At 43.2% G+C, this 21,185-nt stretch overlaps 1 gene segment (V, D, J or C); it reads left to right on the forward strand.

Annotated features, from left to right (window-relative positions):
• The first annotated feature begins 1,706 nt into the window (after positions 1-1,706).
• On the forward strand, positions 1,707-16,925 carry LOC128774089 (Ig heavy chain V region XIG14-like). The segment is given in 4 exon segments: positions 1,707-1,816; positions 1,918-2,248; positions 3,708-3,900; positions 16,761-16,925. Coding segments are annotated over 4 exon segments (735 nt in total).
• Positions 16,926-21,185: the final 4,260 nt, after the last annotated feature.

Genomic DNA, 21,185 nt, shown 5'->3' on the forward strand with positions numbered 1-21,185 from the left:
AAAAAACAAGAACAGACACTCAGATCAATGGAACAGAATACGAAATCCAGAAATGGACCCACAAATGTATGGCCAACTAATCTTTCGCAAAGCAGGAAAGACTATCCAATGGAATAAAGACAGTGTCTTCAGCAGGTGGTGCTGGGAAAACTGGACAGCGACAGGCAGAAGAATGAACCAGGACCACTTTCTTACACCATACACAAAAATAAAATTCAAAATGGATGAAAGACCTCAATGTAAGTCAGGAAGCCATCAAAATCCTCGAGCAGAAAGCAGGCAAAAACATCTTTGATCTTGGCCACACCAACTTCCTACTCAACACGTCCCCAGAGGCAAGGGAAACAAAAGCAAAAATGAACTACTGGGACCTCATCAAAATCAAAAGTTCCTGCACAGTGAAAGCAACAATCAGCAAAACTAAAATTCAACTGACAGAATGGGAGAAGATACTTGCAAATGACATCTCAGATAAAGAGTTAGTATCCAAAATCTATAAAGAATTTATCAAACTCAACACCCAAAACACAATCCAGTGAAGAAACGGGAAAAAGACATGAATAGACACTTCTCCAAAGAAGACGTCCAGATGGCCAACCGACACATGAAAAAATGCTCCACATCACTCATCATCATGGAAATGCCAATCAAAACCCTAATGAGATACCACCTGACACCTGTCAGAATGGCTACCTTAACAACTCAGTCAACAACAGACGTTGGCGAGGATGCAGAGAGAGGATCTCTTTTGCATTTTTGGGGGCAATGCAAGTTGGTGCAGCCACTCTGGAAAACTGTATGGAGATTCCTCACAAAACTAAAAATAGAACTCCCCTATGAACCAGCAATTGCACTACTAGGCATTTATCCACGGGACGCAGGTGTTCTGTTTCAAAGGGACACATGCACCCCCATGTTTATAGCAGCACTATCAACAATAGCCAAAGTATGGAAAGAGCCAAATGTCCATCGATGGATGAATGGATAAAGAAGAAGGGGTAAATATATACAGTGGAGTAATACTTGGCAATCAAAAAGCGTGAAATCTTGCCATTTGCAACTATGTGGATGGAACTAGAGGGTATTATGCGAAGTGAAATGAGTCAGTCAGAGAAAGACAAAACTCATATGACTTCACTCATATGAGGACTTTAAGAGACAAAACAGATGAACATAAGGGAAGGGAAACCAAAATAACATGAAAACATGGAGGGGACAGAGCATAAGAGACTCATAAATATGGAGAACAAACAGAGGGCTACTGGAGGCGTTGTGGGAGGGGGGATGGGCTAAACTGGTAAGGGGCACTAAGGAATCTACTCCTGAAATCATTGTTGCACTATATAATAACTAATTTCGATGTTAATTTTTAAAACTAAAAATAAATACTGATAATAAAAAAATTAAAATATTTTAAGAGAAAATATTGCGTGATCATGCTGTTGAGGTAAATGTTTCTTAAAGATTATGCGAAGCCTCCATTAATAAAGGTAAAAATCCAAAACTGAAAAAAAAAAAGAATTCTTCATATTGTCACACCGCCATCCACACAAACTAATGTAGAAGTGCATCCCTAACCCTGTCATTCACTTTTACACAATCAAACCTAAGTCTGGAGCTTGATATATATGTCGGAGGACATGCAAATGGGGCCCTCTCTGTGCTGATAAAACCAACCCAGCCCGACCGTGCAGCTGGGAGACGAGCCCCAGCCCCGGGAGTCCCAGGTGTTCCCATTCTGTGATCAGCACAGAACACACACACCTCACCATGGAGTTTGTGCTGGGCTGGGTGTTCCTGGTTGCTCTTTTAAAAGGTAATTCACGGTGAATGGGAGACACTGAGTATGTGAGTGGACATGACTGAGAAAGAGTGGATGTGTGACAGTTTCCTGACCAAGATGTCTTGTGTCTGCAGGTGTCCAGTGTGACGTGCAGCTGCTGGAGTCTGGGGGAGACCTGGTGAAGCCGGGGGGGTCCCTGAGACTCACCTGTGTGGCCTCTGGATTCACCTTCAGTAGCTATGGAATGCACTGGGTCCGCCAGGCTCCAGGGAAGGGGCTGCAGTGGGTCGCAGGCATTTATAGTGATGGAAGTAGCACAGGCTACGCAGACTCCGTGAAGGGCCGATTCACCATCTCCAGAGACAACGCCAAGAACACGCTGTATCTGCAGATGAACAACCTCAAGACCGACGACACGGCCACATATTACTGTGCGAAAGACACAGTGAGGGGACATCACTGGGAGCCCAGACACAAACCTCCCTGCTGGAAGGGATCAGCACCACCAGGGGGCGCACACTATGCACAATTCTCCTTTGTGTTCCCAGGCGCAGGTGCAGATGGAGGTTACAATCAGGTTTCCTGTCAGGGTCTGGGGCTTCCTCTCCACACAGCAGTTTCCCCAGGGAGCCTCCCTGGTTATATGATTCTGTGTTTACTATTAACTCTCTGAATAAGCAACTGGGTTGTCATAGGGAAACTAGACTAACATGCACAAAGACACAGTTGTTTGCACTTGCTTACTCCGGTCCCTCAACATGAGTGAATTACAGATTTCCTGAGGCACAACAGCTGCACATTTACAGGATTCCCAGATGCGCTCCCTGTGCAGCCAGGACCACAGGATCCCACAGCTCCTCCTTATCCTCACCCAGCCCTTGTCCCAGTCAAACAACGTGACATTTTCTTCATATCCCTTTACTACTCAGGACTTTAAATGAGCTACAGCTTTATTCAATTACTCTAAAGGAGAGACAAACAATCTCCATGTATTAGTTAAGATTCCCCTGAAGAACACAACCCAAAGGTCATTGGTTTCCATAACTAAATATGTTGAGAAGTCCCATGATCTACTGTTACAAGCTGAAGACCCAGGAAAACCAGTGACGTAATTCTTGTCTGATTCTGACTAGTGTCTAGTCTCAGAACGTGGAGAGATGGTGATGTAACTCTCAGAAAAAGGGCCAGAGAAGACCAATATTCCAGTTCAAACAAGCACATGGGAAGTAAAAATGAGGGAATTCATCCTCCATCTGCATCAGATTCTATTCACAAACTTAATGGAATGGGTGGTGCCCAGGCAGAAAGAAACCATGGATGGAAATGCCAATCTCTTCTGGAACACATCACAGACATCCACAGAAACAGTGGTGAATCTGGGCACCCATGACACAGTCAAGATAACCTATAAAGTTAATCATGACAAGTCAACCTCCTGTGAACGTGGAGCTCAAAGACTGAAGATTTAAAAGTCAATCCCATCATTGGGGTGGAGTCTGGTGGGCACAGCAGTGCTCCTGTGGAGGAGGGCAGAGGCCCATAAGGGGAACTGTGGTCTGAGTATTCCCTAGGTCGCATGGGGAGAGAAAATACCCTTCGTGGAGTGCATTTGGGAGACGGGGCATTGCCTCTCATAGGACAGGAGAGCTGACAGGCACCATTAAAGTTCCCTGATCATTAGCAGAGGAGCCTCTTCTGAGAGCAGCTAGCTGGACGCTGTCTTCTGGTTGTTCTTCACCATGCACTCCAAGCCCCTAGTATTGATGCAGCTGCCCATCTGGGGTAAATCAGCTCCAGGCACAGCACATCAAGACCCTCTCCCAGAGGATCAGTGGGGTCCCTGTCATATTGAGTTCACACAATTTGGAGTTTTCAAACCCAGCTAGAGCTCCTGAGATAAAACATAAGAGCCCTGTGCCACCAGATGGGCCAATGGCTTGGACGCAGACAGGGTGAAAGAAATTCTGATGGAAGCCTGTGACCCACAAGTGTTCTCTCTGTGTGAGAGCTTCCTGAACAGGGGAGGCTGGGAACTCCAACTCCAGGGACTAGAGAGGGAGCTGATGCCAATATTTCCTCCCACCAATCAGCATGGACAGATTTCACTCAGCAGCACAGTATCCCCAGTGCAAGCTGAGCCACTAACACCAAGCTCCACCTACTCCAGCCCCCATCAAGTGCTTGCTTACTAGGAAAGAGTGCCTGGCAACCAGACCACCACTGCACCCCTTCCTCCAAAGACCACCGTAAGCCCCCACACGCACCAAGTCAGCTGATCATACAGTGACGCATATCCTCACCTCTAGGGGAGATAGGAATTAGCCTCTTTTAACAAGCAGACCAAACTCACCTAGTTAAAACTCACAACACTGGGCACAAAGTCCAACACTCCCCACTGGAGGCAAGGAGAAAATCTGCAGAGGACTGTCCTGAGGGACAGAGCAGCCAAAACACGACAGCACAGTGCCACGGAACATAAAACAAATGCTTCATGAAGTGTCAGGCCCTGGACAGTATGTGAACACTGCTCAATAAAGATACTACCCTAGAAGCAGAAAAGATAACAGGATTTTCTAAAACATTTAAGAAGGCAGAGACATAGACAACAACATGATGGAGGAACTCATCCTAAAAGAAAAAATGATGAAAGGTCATTGTGAGGGATATAATTAAAACACATAAACTAATGTGCCTCAAACAGAATTTCTGAAAACTCTCATAATGAAACAGGATTTTCAAAAAGTATCATAAGGATACTAGCTGTGCTTGAGGAAAATGTATGAGACATGAAAGATACGCATACTGCAAACAGAAGAGACCTAAAAACTAGTCAGGATGAAATTTTAAATGTTGTAACCGAGATGTGAAACTGATTGGATATAATGACCTCAAGGCTGAAAGAAGCAGATGAATGAGGAAGGGACATAGAAGATAAAAGTATGGGGGAGATGAAGCTGGAAAGATGAGGAAAATTAAAATATTGCATCACAAACATACACTTAGGGAAATCAGCAACTCCATAAACTGTAATAACATTCTTTTGAAAGAGTCCCAAAAGAATAAGAGGGAGAAAAAGGGGATACAATTTAGCTGAGTGAATTATAGTGAAAATTTCCACAAGCTGGGGAAGGAAACAGACATCCACATCTAGGAGGCAAAGAGAACACCCATTAAAATAAAAAATAAAAAAAAAAGGCAGGCCAACACTGAGACATGTCATAGGAAAATGGCAAAATATCCAGATAAAGAAAAACCATAAAAGCATCAACACAAAAGAAGTTGCTAACTAACAAGGGAAGATTAAAAAAAAACTATGGCAGATGTCTCTACAGAAACCTTCATGCAAGTAGGGAGTGGCATCATATCCTCAACATGCGCAATTGAAAATTTTGCAGCTAAGAATACTTTCTCCAGTAAGGCAGTCATTCAGATACAAGGAGTGATAGAATTTCCCAGACAAAAACCAAAGGAGTTCATGGTCTCTAAATCAGCCCTGTGAGAAATTAAAGGGGACCCTTTGAGTGGGAAAGGAAGACTAAAAGTAACAAAGACTAGAAATAAACAGAGAAAATCTCCAGAAACAATGACTTTGGAGGTAACACTATGGCACTAAGTTTATATCTATCAATAATTACTGTGAATGTAAATGGGCAAAATGCTCCAATCAAAAGACATAGGATACCGGAATGGATAAAAACAAATACAAGATCCTTCTATACACTGCACACTATTGACTCATTTTCAACCTAAAACACCTGTAGATTGAAAGTGAGGGGAGGGTAAACAATTTATCATACTAATGGACGTCAAAAGAAAGTTGTAGTACCACACTCATATCACACTACCCAGTTTTCAAACCAAAGTTTGTTACAAGAGATCAGGAAGGCAGTATATCATCATAAAGGGGTCTATCCAACAAGAAGATCTGAAGCTTTAAATATTTATACCCCAAAAATGTAAGCACTGAAATATATAACTCAATTAATAAGAAACATAAAGAAACTCATTGTTAATAGACAATAGTAATAATAGAGATCGTTAACACTCCACTTACAACAATGGAAAGACAATCTAAGCTGAAAATCAATAAGGAAACAATGGCTTTGAAAGACACATGGACTGAATGGACTTAACAGATATATTCACAACATTCCATCCTAAAGCACCAGAATACACATTGTTTTTGAGTGCGCATGGAACATTCTCCAGAACAGATCACATACTACGTCACAAATCAGCCCTCTACAAGTACAAAAAGACTGAGATCATTCCATGCGTATTTTCAAACCACAACACTATGAAACTTGAAGTCGACCACAAGAAAAATTTGAGCAACACTGCCAATACATTAGGTTAAAGAACATTGTAGTAAAAGCGGAATGAGATTTTCAGGAAATTACAGAAGCAATAAAAAAATACATGGAAGCAAATGAAAATGAAAACATGCCAGTTCCAAACCATCTGGATGCAGCAAAGTTGATGGAAGAGTGAAATATATAGCAGTACAGGCCAAACTCAAGAAAGAAGAAAGGTCTCAAACACACAACCACTTTACAACTAAAGGAGCTAGAAAAAGAACAACAAATGAACCCTAAAGCCAGCAGGAACAGGTAAACAAAAAAGATTAGAGCAGAAATAAATGATATAGAAACAAAGAAAAACAGTAGAACAGATGAATGAAACTATAAGTTGGTTTTTGTAAGAATAAATAAAAATGATAAACCCATGGGCAGACTTGGCAAAAACAAAAGAGAAGGGACGAAAGTAAATATAATCAGAATTTGAGAGGAGACATCGCGACTGACACCACAGAAATACAACTATGAGAAAATAGTTTGGAGATTTATATGCCAACAAATTGGGCAATCTGGAAGAAATGGATAAATTCCCAGAATAATGTAAACTACCTAAACTGAAAAAGGAAGAAATAGAAAACGTGAACAGACTGATAATGAGCAAAGAAATTGAATCATTAATCAAAAATCTACTGACACACAAAAATCCAGGGCCAGATAGGTTCACAGGTGAATTCTACCAGATATTTAAGAAGAGTGTAAAATATTCTATTTAAGTAGAATAGAATATTCCTGTCTTCACAAACTGTTCCAAATAATAGAAATGGAAAGAAAACTTCCAAATTCATTCTATAAGATGAGTATGATCACGGTTCCAAACCAGATTAAACCCCACTAAAAATGAGACTTACATGCCACTAGCCCTAATGAGCAAGAATACAACAATTGTCAAGAAGATACTTGCAGGGGCGCCTGGGTGGCTCAGTCGGTTAAGCGTCCAACTTTGGCTCAGGTCGTAATCTTGCGGTCCGTGAGTTCGAGCCCCGTGTCAGGCTCTGTGCTGACAGCTCAGAGCCTGGAGCCTGTTTCAGATTCTGTGTCTCCCTCTCTCTGACCCTCCCCCATTCATGCTCTGTCTCTCTCTGTCTCAAAAATAAATAAACGTTACAAAAAAGAAAGAAAATACTTGCAAATTGAATCCAACAACACATTAAAAGGATCCTTTAACGTGACCAGGTGGGATTTATTCCTTGGCTGTAAGGGTGGTTCAATAGTCACAAATAAATCAATGTAATACATACCATCAATCAGAGAAAGGATACGAATGATATGACCCTCTCAATAGATGCAAAAAAAATTGACATAGTACAGCATCCTTTCTTGATAAAACCCTCAACAAGGGGTAGAGGAAACACACCTCAACATCATAAAGTCCGTACATGAAAACCCCACAGCTAATATCCTCAGTGGGGAAAAAAAACCTTTTCCTCTACTGTCAGGAACACAAGAGGGATGTCCACACCCATCATTCTACTTAATACAGCAGTGGAAGTCTTATTCTCAAAAACAGACAACAAAAAATGAAGGCATACAAGTTGGAAAAGAAGAAGTCAAACATTCCCTCTTCACAGATGACATGACACTCTATATAAAAAACTCAAGACTCCACCAAAATATTGCAAGAACTGATGCACAAATTCAGCAAAGTCACAAGATACAGTATCAACATACTGAAATCGGCTGCATTTCTACACAGCAATAATGAGGAAACAGAAAGAAAAAAAAAACTATCCATCCCGTTTACAATTGCACCAAATATAATAGGATACCTAAAAAGTTAAAATATCCATAATCTGAAGACTCTAAAAACGGTGAAAGAAACTGAGGATGACACAAGGAAGTGGAAACACCTTCAATGTTCATGGATTTAAGGAGCAAGTAGTGTTGAAATGTCTATGCTACACAAAGAAACGGGAGACTTCATGACTATGGATTTCATGCTGTATTACAAGCTGTACTTATCAAGACAGTAAGCTACAAGCACAAAAGAGACACATAGATCAAGAGAACAGAAGAGTAAACCCAGATATGGACTCACAAATGTATGGCCACCTCATCTTGGATGAAGTAGGAAAGACTATGTAATGGGAAAAAAGACAGCCTTGTCAACAGAGGGTGTTGGGAAAACTGGACCAGAACATGCAGAAGAATGAAACTGAACCACTTTCTTACTCCATACACAAAAATAAATCCAAATGGGTGGAAGACCTAAATGTGAGACAGGAGACCATCAAATCCTAGAGGAGAACAGGCAGCAACCTCCTGGACTTGGGACATAGCAACTTCTTACTAGACGTGTCTAGAGAGGCAAGGGAAACAACAGCAAACTTGAACTACTGGGACCTCATCAAAATAAAAACCTTCTGCACAGCTAAAGAAACAATCAACTAATCTAAAAGGCATTCTACAGAAATTAAAAAGGTATTTGCAAACCACATATCTGATAAAGGCTTACTATCCAAAATCTATTGAAAAAACTTCTCAAACTCAACACCCAAAATACAAAGACTCCAGTGGAGAAATGGGCAGAAGACATGAGGAGATACTTTTCCAAACAAAGCATTCCGATGGCTAACCGACACAGACGAACATATGCTCAACATCACTCATCATCAGAGAATTACAAATCAAAACTACAATGAGAGATGACTGCACACCTGTCAGAATGGCTACAATTAACAACTCAGGAAACAACAGATATTGATGAGGATGAGGAGAGAAGGGAACCCATTTACACTCTTGGTGGGAATGCAAAGTGCCCGGACCATTCCAGAAAACAGTTTAAAAACTAAAAATTAAACAACCTTACACTCCAGCAATTGCTCTACTAGGAATTCATCCAAAGCATACAAAACTTCTGATTTGAGGAAGTACATGCACCCCAATGTGTACAGCAGCATTAACTATGACAGCCAAACTGAGGAAAGAGACCAAAAGTCCACCATGTGATTAATCTGCTATATGTATAGAATGGCATATTACTCAGTCATAAAAAAGAATGAAATCTTGCCATTTGCAAAGATGTTGATGCAGCTACAGGGTATCATGCTAAGCAGAGTAAGTCAGTCAAAGATGACAAACACCATATGATTTCCTCCTATGGGGAATTTAGATCTAGGGGAAGGGGAAAAAGAGCAAGAAATCATAAAAAAAAAAAAAAACCTCTAAGGTTAGAGACCAAACTGAGGGTTGCTGGAGGGCACGTGTGTGGTGGATGGGATAATGGGTGTTGGGGATTAAGGAGGCCACGTGTTGTGATGAGTACTGGGTGTTAATGTAAGTGATGAACCAATAAATTCTACTGAAATTAATATTACACAATATGTTAACTAACAAATATTTAAACACAAACTTGAAAAATTTAAAAAGTGGAAAAAAGGAAGGGAGAATTGTTGTCACAAATTGTCATGAACATGGAATCTAAGGTAGTGAGTCTAACGTCTTGCATTTACTCATTATATCCCTAACTGATGGTGGACATAAATTAACATACTCATGAATTTTCACAGCAGTGCCAGGTGGGCTGGAATTCAAACCACAGCTGCCCTTCCCAACTCCCCTGTGCCCACACATCATGGGCAGCTTGTCCAGACACCTGCACAAGAACCCAGGTTGGGCCTCAGCAGGGACCCACATCTGCAGAACTGGAAAGTGTGGACAGTTGACGCTTCCTGAGAAGCTCTGGGGTTCCTTCCCCGACTTGCTTTCTCAGCTCCCTTGTCTTCCTTTCCTGTCTCTTGAAGAGAACCATGTCCCCTGTTAGTGGTTCATGAAAGTGAGGGGCAAGATGCTCTATAAACATTCAATATGACAGGTAACATACAAGGGGACAAAAAAAAAAACCCATATGATGCAGCCTCTCTCGCGGCTCCTATCACCCAATGTGGTAGAGTACAAATAAACCTAAGTATTCATTTGGTCAAAAATTGCACAGCACGTTGGAAAAGTATTAAGAGATGAGAAGCCTGGAAGAATTCCACAAATGCAGATATGAGCTCCCCTTGGAAGGAAGAAGAAAAATTACAGTCCCAAACACGCAAGAGTAAAATAATTTTAGGAAATGATACAAGAGCTTCAATGCATTCTATTCATGAAGTGTCTAAAATTGGCAATGCAAAAAATGGATTTTGAGGGTTTCACATAGAATTGCGAAGGAAAAATTGTGTCAAGAACGCAGTTGTGTGCACAGAGCTCAGCGGCTCCTGAGACATATAGAAAGCCCACCACCTGAAAAGGTATCTATCAAATGGCTCAGGTATGAACAACTCAGACAACAAATCCAGGTGAGAATCCAGCATACGTGGGGCCTCAAACAATGCAGGAAGGATTGACAAACAAACACCAGCTCTGGAAAACCGTTGGCTGTTGCTTATGAAATTATACATGGATGACATAAAAAGGAACCTGGAAATACCACTCCCGAGTATTTGTCCCTGAAGAATGAAATCCCATGCTCAGAAAATAAATGGTGTGTAAATATTTACAGCATCTTTCTTAGTGTTAGGAGCTCAGAATAAGGCAAAAGTCTTTCTAAATATAAAGGAATAAACCAACTACGAAACTTCCATCAATGGGATGCTTTGCCAGAGAACTGTGACACTACTGATGCACACCTGAAATCAGGTGAAACTCAAAGACATGATGTGGAGGGAAGGGCGGTAGTCCCATAATTACAGAGGTGGTGTGACCTGGGACATTCACACAGCCAGACCATGGTGACAGTGGTTTGGTTGGGCATTCCTTATCTCTTTCTTTCCCAAACCACATGATGAGATACTCTGCTTCATTTGACAGCACTCCTATGTTCAACCACCCTCTGATGTATGGAGTCTCCACAGACTGAACCCTACAACCTCGGAATCCTCTGAATGGAGAGTAGTTGAGACCATAGTCTGATATGTGTTCTGACAGGAGCTGTTCCCTCCACTGTCCCTGGCTCTGGCTCTCTCCTGCAGGTGAGGGGGAGTAGGTTAGGAATCCTCCACTGAAACCATCTGTCTCCTGCACCTCACTCTCCCACAACATGAGGCCCAGACCTTCTTCCTCACACTTAGCTGGAAATGAAGTCAGTTCTATAGGAACAGATTTGCTCCTTGGATTAGAGGATTACTCCATCTCCCCCTTACCCTGGGCAATACTCTGGGCAAAGGTCTGCAGCTGCAGGGCGTGTCGGGGACAAACAGGATTCCAAACAGTTTGGAAACTGAGGGCTCTGTTTAGGGGTGGCTGGCAGCTTCACTGCCTTGTGGCTTGCTTGTCCTGGTGGCATGAGACTCCTGCCATACAAGTCAGGTCTGGGGTGATCAGGTTCCCAGCATCCCTAGTGGACTGTGCCCAGGGCAGAGCTTCCTTTCTGGGAGTGGGGCTGCCAACAATGAGTGAGTCGCACATCTCAGTGGCACCTGCTGGGGCTTGGCCTCATCAGCAAACAGCTTAGGGTCACTGACATCCTGTCCCTCTGGGAAAGAGTCCTCTGAACAGGAGCTGGTCACTGGGAACCGTGTGTATTGGCTACAACAGTCTGGAGGGGAGATTGCAGTCAGGCTCAGGGGCACATGCCTATAGTCCCAGTTACTTGCACTGGAGTTTCTTCTTGCTGATCTGGGGTGGGAAAGGAAAAGAACATACCTTAGTTCAAATAGTCTAGGTATTCTTTCTGGTAGTATATTTTCTGCAATAAATGCTTCTTCATGGGCTGTATGCCAACATGGCCATTTGCAGGCACTATAAATACATTATTTGAGTTTTTCTTCAAATTCCAGTTAGTTAACATGCAATGTACTATTACTTTCAGGTGTAAAATATAGTGATTCAACATTGCAATACAGCACCCAGTGTTCGTGATGAGCGCTCCCCTTAATCCCCATCAACTACCTCCCCATCCCTCCACACACCCTCCCCAGGGTAACCATCAGTTTTTCCCCTATAGTTAAGTATCTGTTTCGTGGAGCTTACGTGGTTCCATGGGTTAGGCCCACGACTCTTGATCTGGGCTCTTGTCTTGATCTCATCATTCCTGAGATCCAGCCCCACTTTGGTTTCTGCACTGACAGCACGAAGTTTCCTTGGGATTCTCTTCCCATCTGCCTCTGCCCCACCTCCCATTCTCTCTCTAAATAAATAAGTGAACATTGAAAAAATCGCCTATTTCTTGGTTTCCCTCTTCTCTCTTATTTGTCCCTTGGCCCATTTGTTGTTTCTTAAATTCTACATATGGATGAAATCATGTATTGGCCTTTCTCTGACTTATTTCAGTAAATATAATACTCTCTAGGCCCATCCCTGTCCTTAACAATAGCTAATGTCATTCCTTTTACGGCTGAGAAATATTCCAGTGTGCGTGGACGGGGTTATGTAGATATACCACGTATTCTATACCCATTCATCAATCAATGCATACTTCGGCTGGGTTGTTTCCATAGCTGGGCTGTTTGTGACATAGCTGCTATAAACAGAGAGGTACAATTCCCTTAAATTAGCATTTTTGTATCCTTTGGGTAAATACCTAGTAGTGCATTTGTTCTATCGTAACGTAGTTGTATTTTTAGCTTTCTAAGGAACCTCCATGCTGTTTTCCATAGTGGCTGTGCCAGTGTGCATTCCCACCAGCACCTCCAAAAGGATCCTCTTTCTCTGCATCCTCACCAACACCTGTTGTTTCTTGTGCTGTTGAGTTCAGCCTTTCTGACCAGTGTGAGTTGATATTTCATTGTAGTTTGGATTTATATTTCCCTGATGAGGAGTGATGTTGACCATCTTTTCATGTGTTTAGTGACAATCTGTAGGTCACATTTGGAAAAATGCTTATTCATGTCTTGTGGCCATTTTTTAATAGGATTATTCAGTTCTGGAGTTGAACTTTATACCATATATAGAAACCTTAAACACTCCACCAAAAAAAACCCCGCTAGAACTGGTACAATAAACCTGTAAATTTGTAGCATACAAAATCAACATATAGAAATTTGTTACATTTCTATACACCAATAATGAAGCAGGAGAAAGAGAAATCAAGGAATCAATCCCATTTAAAATTACACCAAAACCATAATATACTAGAAATAAACCTAAGTAAAGAGGTACAAGATCTGTACTCTGAAAAGTCTGGGACATTTATGGCAGAAATTGAAGAAAACACAAAGAAATGGAAAAAATATTCCATGCACATGGATCAAAAGAAAAATCATTGTTAAATGACAATACTATCCAAAGCAATCTAGACATTCAATGCAAATAATTCAATTTCCTGTCAAATAATACCAGCATTTTTCCCAGAGCTAGAACAAATAACTCTAAAATTATCATGGAACCACAAAAGACCCCAAATAACCAAAGATCTTGAAAAAGAAAAAAACCTGGAGGCATCACAATTCTGGATATCAAGCTATATTACAATGCTGTAGTCATCAAGACAGGATGATACTGGCAAAAAATAGACACATACATTGATGGAAAAGATTAGAAAACCCTGAAATGGACACATCACTATATGATCAACTAATCTTTGACAGAGCAGGAAAGACTATCAAATGGAAAAAGTCCCTTCAAAAACTGGTGTTGAGAAAACTGGACAGCATCGTGAACTTGTAAGGAACCTGGACCACTTTCTTACAGTACACACCAAAATAAATACAAATTGAATGAAAGACCTAAATGGGAGACAGGAAACCTTCAAAATCCTAGAGGAGAACACAGGCACCAACCTCTTTGACCTTGGCCAGAACAATTTCTTACTAGACATGTCCCCAGAGGCAAGGGAAACAATAGCAAAAACAAACTATTGGGATCTCATCAAGATAAAAAGCTTCTGCACAGCAAAGAACAAATCAATAAAACTAAAAGGCAACTGACAAAATGGGGGGAGATATTTGTATGACATCTCAGACAATGGGTTAGTATCCAAAATCTATAAAGAACTTACCAAACTCAACACTCAAAAAACAAATAATCCAGTGAAGAAATGGGCAGAAGACATGAATACATATTTTTCCAAAGAAGACATCCAGATGGCAAAAAGACACGAATAAAGATGCTCAACAACACTCTTCATCAGTGAAATATAAAGCAAAACCACAATGAGATACCAACTCACACCTGTCACAATGACTAAAATTAACAAGTCAGAAAACACAAAATGTCAGCAAGGATGCAGAGAAAGCGAAACCCTTTCGCACTGTTGATGGTAATGCAAACTGGCGCAGCCACTCTGGAAAACAGTGTGGAGATTCCTCAAAAAATGAAAAACGGAACTATCCTGTGATCAAGCAATTGCATTTATCCAAGGATACCAAAGGTATCCAAAGGATACCAAAATGCTGATTCGAAAGGGCACGTGCATCCCAATCTTTATGGCAGCCTTATCAACAAAAAACAAATTGTGGAACAGCCCAAATATTCATCAACACATGAATGCATAAAGAAGAGGTGGTAAATATATACAATGCAATATTACTTAGCCATCAAAAAGAATGACATCTTGCCAATTACAATAATGTGGATGGAACTACAGTGTATTATGCTAAGTGGAACAAGTCAGTCAGAAAAAGTCAAATATCCTATGATTTCACACATTAGTGGAATATAAGAAACACAACATACAGAAAGGAAAAATAAAATAAATCAAAACAGAGAGGGAGGAAACCAGAAGACACTCTAAAATACAGAGAACAAACTGAGGGGAAGTGGGGGAGGTGGGCTAAATGGCATGTGGCCATTAAGGAGGGCACTGGGTGAAATGAGAACTGGGTGTTATATGTATGCGATGGTTCTCTACATTCTACCCCTAAAATGAGTACTACGCTGTATGTTAACAGATTGAATTTACATTAATATAATACAAGAAAATTATATAGAGAGAGAGACTACCTCAAAATAGCAAGCTTCTGCACAGTGAAGGAAACAATCAACAAAACAAAAAAGCAACCTAGGGAATGGAAGAAGATATCTGTAAATGACATATTCTCAGGGTTAGTTTCCAAAACGTATAAGTTTTTTTTAATTGTTTTCAAATTATCAGTAGAGTGTGTCCATGCAGTTCAGCACACTGTTGTGTGAGAAGCAAAACTCGTGTCTTCCACTTTTATATTGTGGTAAGATCTCACTGAAAATGAGACCCACACTCTTCACAAAATTTTAACCATACATTACAGTATTGATAATTACAGGGGTAATGATGTGGAGACCCCTTTAAAACTTGTCATCTTGCATAACACAAAATCATAGCCCTTGAGATCTACTCCTCATTGACCCTCCCTGCCAGGCCCTGGCAACTGCCATTCCACTCTCCATTTCATTGTTATCAAAACCTAAATTCAGCTGCCTGTTGCTGGAAAGGTCAATGTTCAAAGTTTTAGTTTGGGTGGCAAAGGAATTTGAGCTATATTCAGAAGGGCAGGCACTGGGGAAAAGGCAAACTCTTGTCCAAACGCCAACTCTGAGGTTTCTCCCTGACCCAGGGCGTTTTAAAGCAGTAGAGGGTACTTAAACAAGCAAGGCAGTGCCATGGTCAATACCATCTTTTGATCATGGGCAGACTCCATGGTGCAAGCTGCCAAAGTAACCTCAACTCCCCTCCATCTCCAGCTGAAGAGAGAACCAAACTACATGGGAGGAGACTGCCAGAGGCCAGGAAAGAACCCCCATAAGGGATTAGAGGAGAAAACCCCTGGGGCTCACACATGGTCAGCAGTACTTGCTGTTCTCCCCAGCTGGCATAAGAAAATACTAAAATACAACCTTGTAGTTCGCAAATCATCACTCAGAATACTGACAAATGTTTTCCTCAGGGAACTCAGAGGAACCTTCAAAGCAAAAACCAAAAGGATCAAATGGCTTGCAAACTAATAGCCAAGGAGAATAAGACACACAAAACTACAAAGCAATTTTTTGCATCACCCATAAAGGTAAAATTGACAATGTTTACCTCCACAACACAAGGAAGCAGAAGCAGTGGTCTCTGTAATGAGGAAAAGTAGTCATCCAAAGAAAGTGACCCAGCAGTACCATAGGACATGGAATTGGTAGAGAAGTTAAGGGTGATATAACTGCATAGCCCATATGCAAGTAGCTGGAGGAAAGATTAAAGGTGTTGACTAAAGCCATGCCTCTGGATCCAAATCCATACCCATGTCCATGTGACCACTCTTGACCATGGACCACCTGCCCCTCCCATATCTACCCCAGCCTAACTGATGTGCAGGGTCACACAATGCCACACCCTGGGACTGTTGCCGAACCCCACAGGGGGCCCCCAGGTGCAGGGTGCTGGCCACCTGGCACAGCCCTCTATTCTGTCTGATGGTCTAGACCTGGCTTTGCTGAGGATCCTCCATTTATCCATTCTCACTGGCAGATGTCTCTGAGCAGGGGCATGAGGCTGGCAGAGGGCCAGGTCACCCTGAGGGCGCCCCTCTTGCTCTTTGCACTCTGGGCAGTGCTGGCTCCTGTGCAGGGTTCTCAAGGGCATCCCTCATGGCACTACGTCTCCTCTGAGGTGGTAATTCCCAAGAAGGAGCCGCACCACAGCAAAGGCATTCAGATGCCTGGCTGTCTGTCCTATAGCCTGCGTTTTGGGGCAAGAGACATGTTATGTACATGCGGCACAAGAAACTCTTTTGGTCCAGACTCTGCTGATGATGACTCAGGATGCTCAGGGAGCCTTGCAGGTGGACTACCCCTTCATGCCTCCAGACTGTTACTACCTCAGCTACCTGGAGGAGATTCCTTTTTCCATGGTCACAAGTGACACAGGCTATGGCAGCCTTGAAGATGTCATGAAGTTGGATTAACTTGCCTATGAAATGAGACCCCTCGGTGATTTCCAATCATTTGAACACTTTGTTTCTCAGATAGTCGCAGACATCTGTGCAATGGGACCTACTTATAACCTGGGATATAAGGAGGACAGGGGACCCCCTGTTCCTCAAGGAAATGCCAGTGCAGCCCCAAGGATCTCTAGTAAGTTCTGTTCATCCCATCACAGAATTTTCAAAGGACTTGCTTTCAGTTTCAAAACAATGTATAGTGTGTTAACCACGTGGAAAAAAAGTGCCCAATTCCTAGTAAGGCTAGTTAGCTTAATTGAGTCAATATTTCATGCTATTGATGTAAGTTATTGGTTTCATGGTCATTTATAGTGAGAGACATCAAGCTCACACAGGCAATTATGTGTTGCATCAGAGCCCCTTTTTTTCCTCTTCAATAGTATGAGTGAAAGTATTTTCGATTTCTTAAAACACATTCACCCTTAATGTGATTTGAGATGGGCCCCATGAGGTTCATGGCAGTCCAGTTGTATATTCTATATGCCATCCACCAATGGCTTATATGCCATCATTCTGGGTTATTTAGGCAGACATTATTTACTCTTTTCTGTCATACCAACGCATCAGATGGCAAGAAATTGTGGCTCGTGCATTGACACTGATGAATGTGCTTGCCAAAAAAGGTCCAGCTGCCTTAGGACCCAACTAACTGGTATAATGGAAGCTTTCAGTAACTGTTCCTTCATTCATATGCAGCACATAATGAATTGTGGAACAGGCAAGTGCATGTTCAACACTGAACTGGTGCATTTAAATAAAAGCCTGACCCACTATCATTATGGAAACTACATAGTGGATCCAGGAAAGCAGTGTGACTGCGGCTCATTCAACCAGTGCTACAGCAATCTAGGCTGTATGCGTGATTGTATCTGAACCCCTGGGGGCAAATGTAATACAGGCAGATGCTATAAAGACTGCACCAACTCCGCTGCTTGGACACCCTGCAGACCAATCGAAAATATATGTGATCTTCCAGAGTTCTGCCATGGGGTGACCTGGCGTACCCTGTGACTTCCATATGCAAGATGGAACCGGGTGCACTGAAGAGGGCTGCTGCTATCATGGAAACTGCACTGACCGCACTATTCACTGCCAAGAAAGCTTTGGCAGAAATTCTGGGAAAGGTGAAGATGTCTGCTATACCATAAATCACAAAGGCAGCCGACATGGACACCGCAGAACACCCCGGGGAAGTCAACGCTGAACCTGTTCCCATACAGGCGTGCCGTGTGGAAGGCTGCAGTGTAGGAATGTCACACATCTCCCTCAGCTGCAAGAACATGTTGGATTCCATCTGTCTGAGATTCAGGGTTCTCATGTTTGGGGCTGGATTCACAGCGTAGCACAGGAACAACCCAGATTCCTCATGTGAGAACTGGTACTTCCTGTGCTTCTGGATAGTTCTGTCGGGATACCTACTGCACTGGCAGTGGGGCTCAGCTGAATTATGACTGTATCCCAGAGAAATGCAGTCACAGAGGGATGTGCAACCATAACAGGAACTGCCACTGCCACACAGGCTGGGATCCTCCATGGTGCACGGACAAGGCACTGGCGGGAGCACAGACTGTGGACCCCTCCAAGAAGAATTCAGCCAGTCAGGCAAAGTCATGAATCCATGGTATATCTCAGAGTGGGTTTTGGTCACATTTACGCCATAATAGCTGCATTCCTCTTTGTTGTTTCTGGAAATGTCAGAACTATAAACACAGAGAAAGTTAAGGAAGAGATTTTTGGAGAAGACAATCCATAATTTAGCCTCCAGACCCCTGAACAACTATACACAATGCATCTGGTGCATCTGTAAAAATACAGTATTGAGGCGGCACAGCTGACATCCACGTTTCCAAGGGTCTGCGGGAGACACAGGGGTCCTCAGGCACATCACAGCTCTGACACCAGGTCTCTCATGGGTCACCGACCAGCACTCTGAAAGAAAACTTGAAAACTGCATGCTTGTGGCTTTTATGTAGTTTTTAGGCCTGTAAGAGCCCAAACTGAGCCTTAGTTTCTTGGAAGAGGACCTGAGTCAGAGCTGTGTCTTGAGCAGAAGTGTCTGGTTCCAGAATTAAGAGAAGTTGACACAAGCTCCTTCATTGGCAACTTCATGAGTTTTCTCCAAAACTACGCTGTTGTGGACTGAAAAGTTTCTCATTCTCCGGTAATCTGTCTTCCCCCAGTCCCATGTGGGCTCAGGATAATGGAGGGCTACCACCCACCCATACTGCCTGTCCACACGGGGGTGTCTGCGGGCTGTGAGGGAAGAGGACTGGCATTAGGTTCCACCTAGCGCAAGCTGTGCCTCTCTGGAGAGCAAATTTCCAAATGTGGGAGACTGAGACCATGAGGCTGAAAGGAGCACTCCATACATCAATCAGCAAGGTAGGCACAAGTGTCTATGGATGACTCTGGCATCCAGAGGGAGACTGGTAAATGTGAATCCCTGCTCTCTTTCTCTTGCCTACTTTTCTGTGAGTTTAACCTTAGATAAGAATCTGCCTAGGCTTCCTACTTTGGTTTTCCAAGCACCTTCTACAATAACACAGAGATGAGCCTGTGAAAGTTAGCGAATTCAGCCCCATCCGCTCCCAAGAAATCCTGTACTTGCGACCCTGTTTTCTATGTCCTGATCATGGCGAATGTGGGATGGAGGCCTGCCCTTCCCTGGGTCCTTGTGCCCTCTTGTTCCGGGCTCTGTAAGTCATAAATCCTGTGCTTCCATTTCCTTTGTTGGGGGTGTACTGAAACCCCACCTTCAGTCACAAGGGGCCCGCACATCTCATGTACCCCAAACGAGAGCTCAGATGCCTAGGGAGCTGCCTGTCACCCACTGTGACTTGCTGTTGCCACTTCCTTCAGCAGGTCACAGTCTACATGTTCTTAATTCAGTCCAGAAGCTGAGGTCCCACAATACATTTATCCCCAAGGATGGGATTGGGAGCCTAGCTGATGCCCCCCCACAATGCCTTAGACCTAAGAATGGCTCACTCATTCCTCACCCTCACGTCTCAGCTGCTGTGGGAAGGAGCTGGTGCTTGCTGGTGGTCTGTAGCTTTGATTTGGGCTTATGCCAGTTGTTGCCAGAAACCCCCACCCTAAATCATCAGTGCCATAAAAGGTCAGACTCCCTGCAGAGACCAACAAGCAGGCACCAATCTGGGGGTACATGGGTGTGTATTTCCTATTCACCTCCAAAGGAGGTGGACACCGAGGACAGTGTTCCTAGATTAGTGTCGAAGAAGAGGCCAGCTGCTTGGTCCACTGTGTTGCGGCCAGCACCGTGGTGTTGTGCTTGATTAGCCAGGCCTAGCTAGTGATGGAGGCAAATCTACAAGGAGCATCATGGCACCCAGGGTGGAGGACTTGGCCATGGCAAGCTCCCCCTAGTGGCTGCAATCCTCGCTGCTGTCGCCAATGGCTCCCCACCTGTCAGGTGTTGAGTGGGACACCTCAGTGTGGGAGGCCACAGAACACGACTCTGGGAAGAAATAACTTCTACCCCAGATTTCCCCTGTCACGATCCACTACACCTACATGTCCAAGGACCAGCGTGAGAGACAGAAATGGTGACAGGCACTATACCATCATGGAAATGCAAGGCTTCCTGGAATCATTTGTCCAAAGGGAGGGAGACAAGGACATTGATTGGCTTTTGTGGGTCTTCGTCATTGGCTCCAAGCTGTTGCTTACAGCACTTGACATGCTGCAGGTGACTGGATTGGTCCAAGACCGCCAAAGTCATCATTCACTGAAAAACTCAAAGTATCCACAGCCTGTTTACAGAGACACCCTAGAGGAGCCTCCAGACTTTTCACTCTATCAAAAGACCATGACAAGCACACCAAGGCACAGGGCAGGAGACACAGGCAAAAAAAAAAAAAGGGGGAAGGCTCTGAGGAAGACACTCCCCAAGCCCCCAGAGCCCACAGAGGTAGGAAGAAAGAAGCTCTGATTCCTGGGACTTGGATTTTTATGGCATGGCAGCACAGGCCCACTGGGAGAGACCCAATCCACCTCTAAGATAGAATGGGGACAATTCAAAGAGTGTGGGGTTTTTGTTTTTGCCTTGTGTCATGTGCCCAGATCCTTGACCATTTCCAACCTGGAGGAGAGGCCCTTGACAACACCATCTAAGGAGCTCTTCACGAAGGACCACTCTGACCTTAAGTCTGTGCCATTACATGCACAGTGGGGGAACAGGACGACATAGGTTCCTGTCCACAT

This window comes from Panthera pardus, unplaced genomic scaffold, assembly GCF_024362965.1.
Source record: "Panthera pardus isolate Hobbes unplaced genomic scaffold, ASM2436296v1 HiC_scaffold_285, whole genome shotgun sequence".
In the NCBI taxonomy this organism is placed as follows: Eukaryota; Metazoa; Chordata; class Mammalia; order Carnivora; family Felidae; genus Panthera; species Panthera pardus.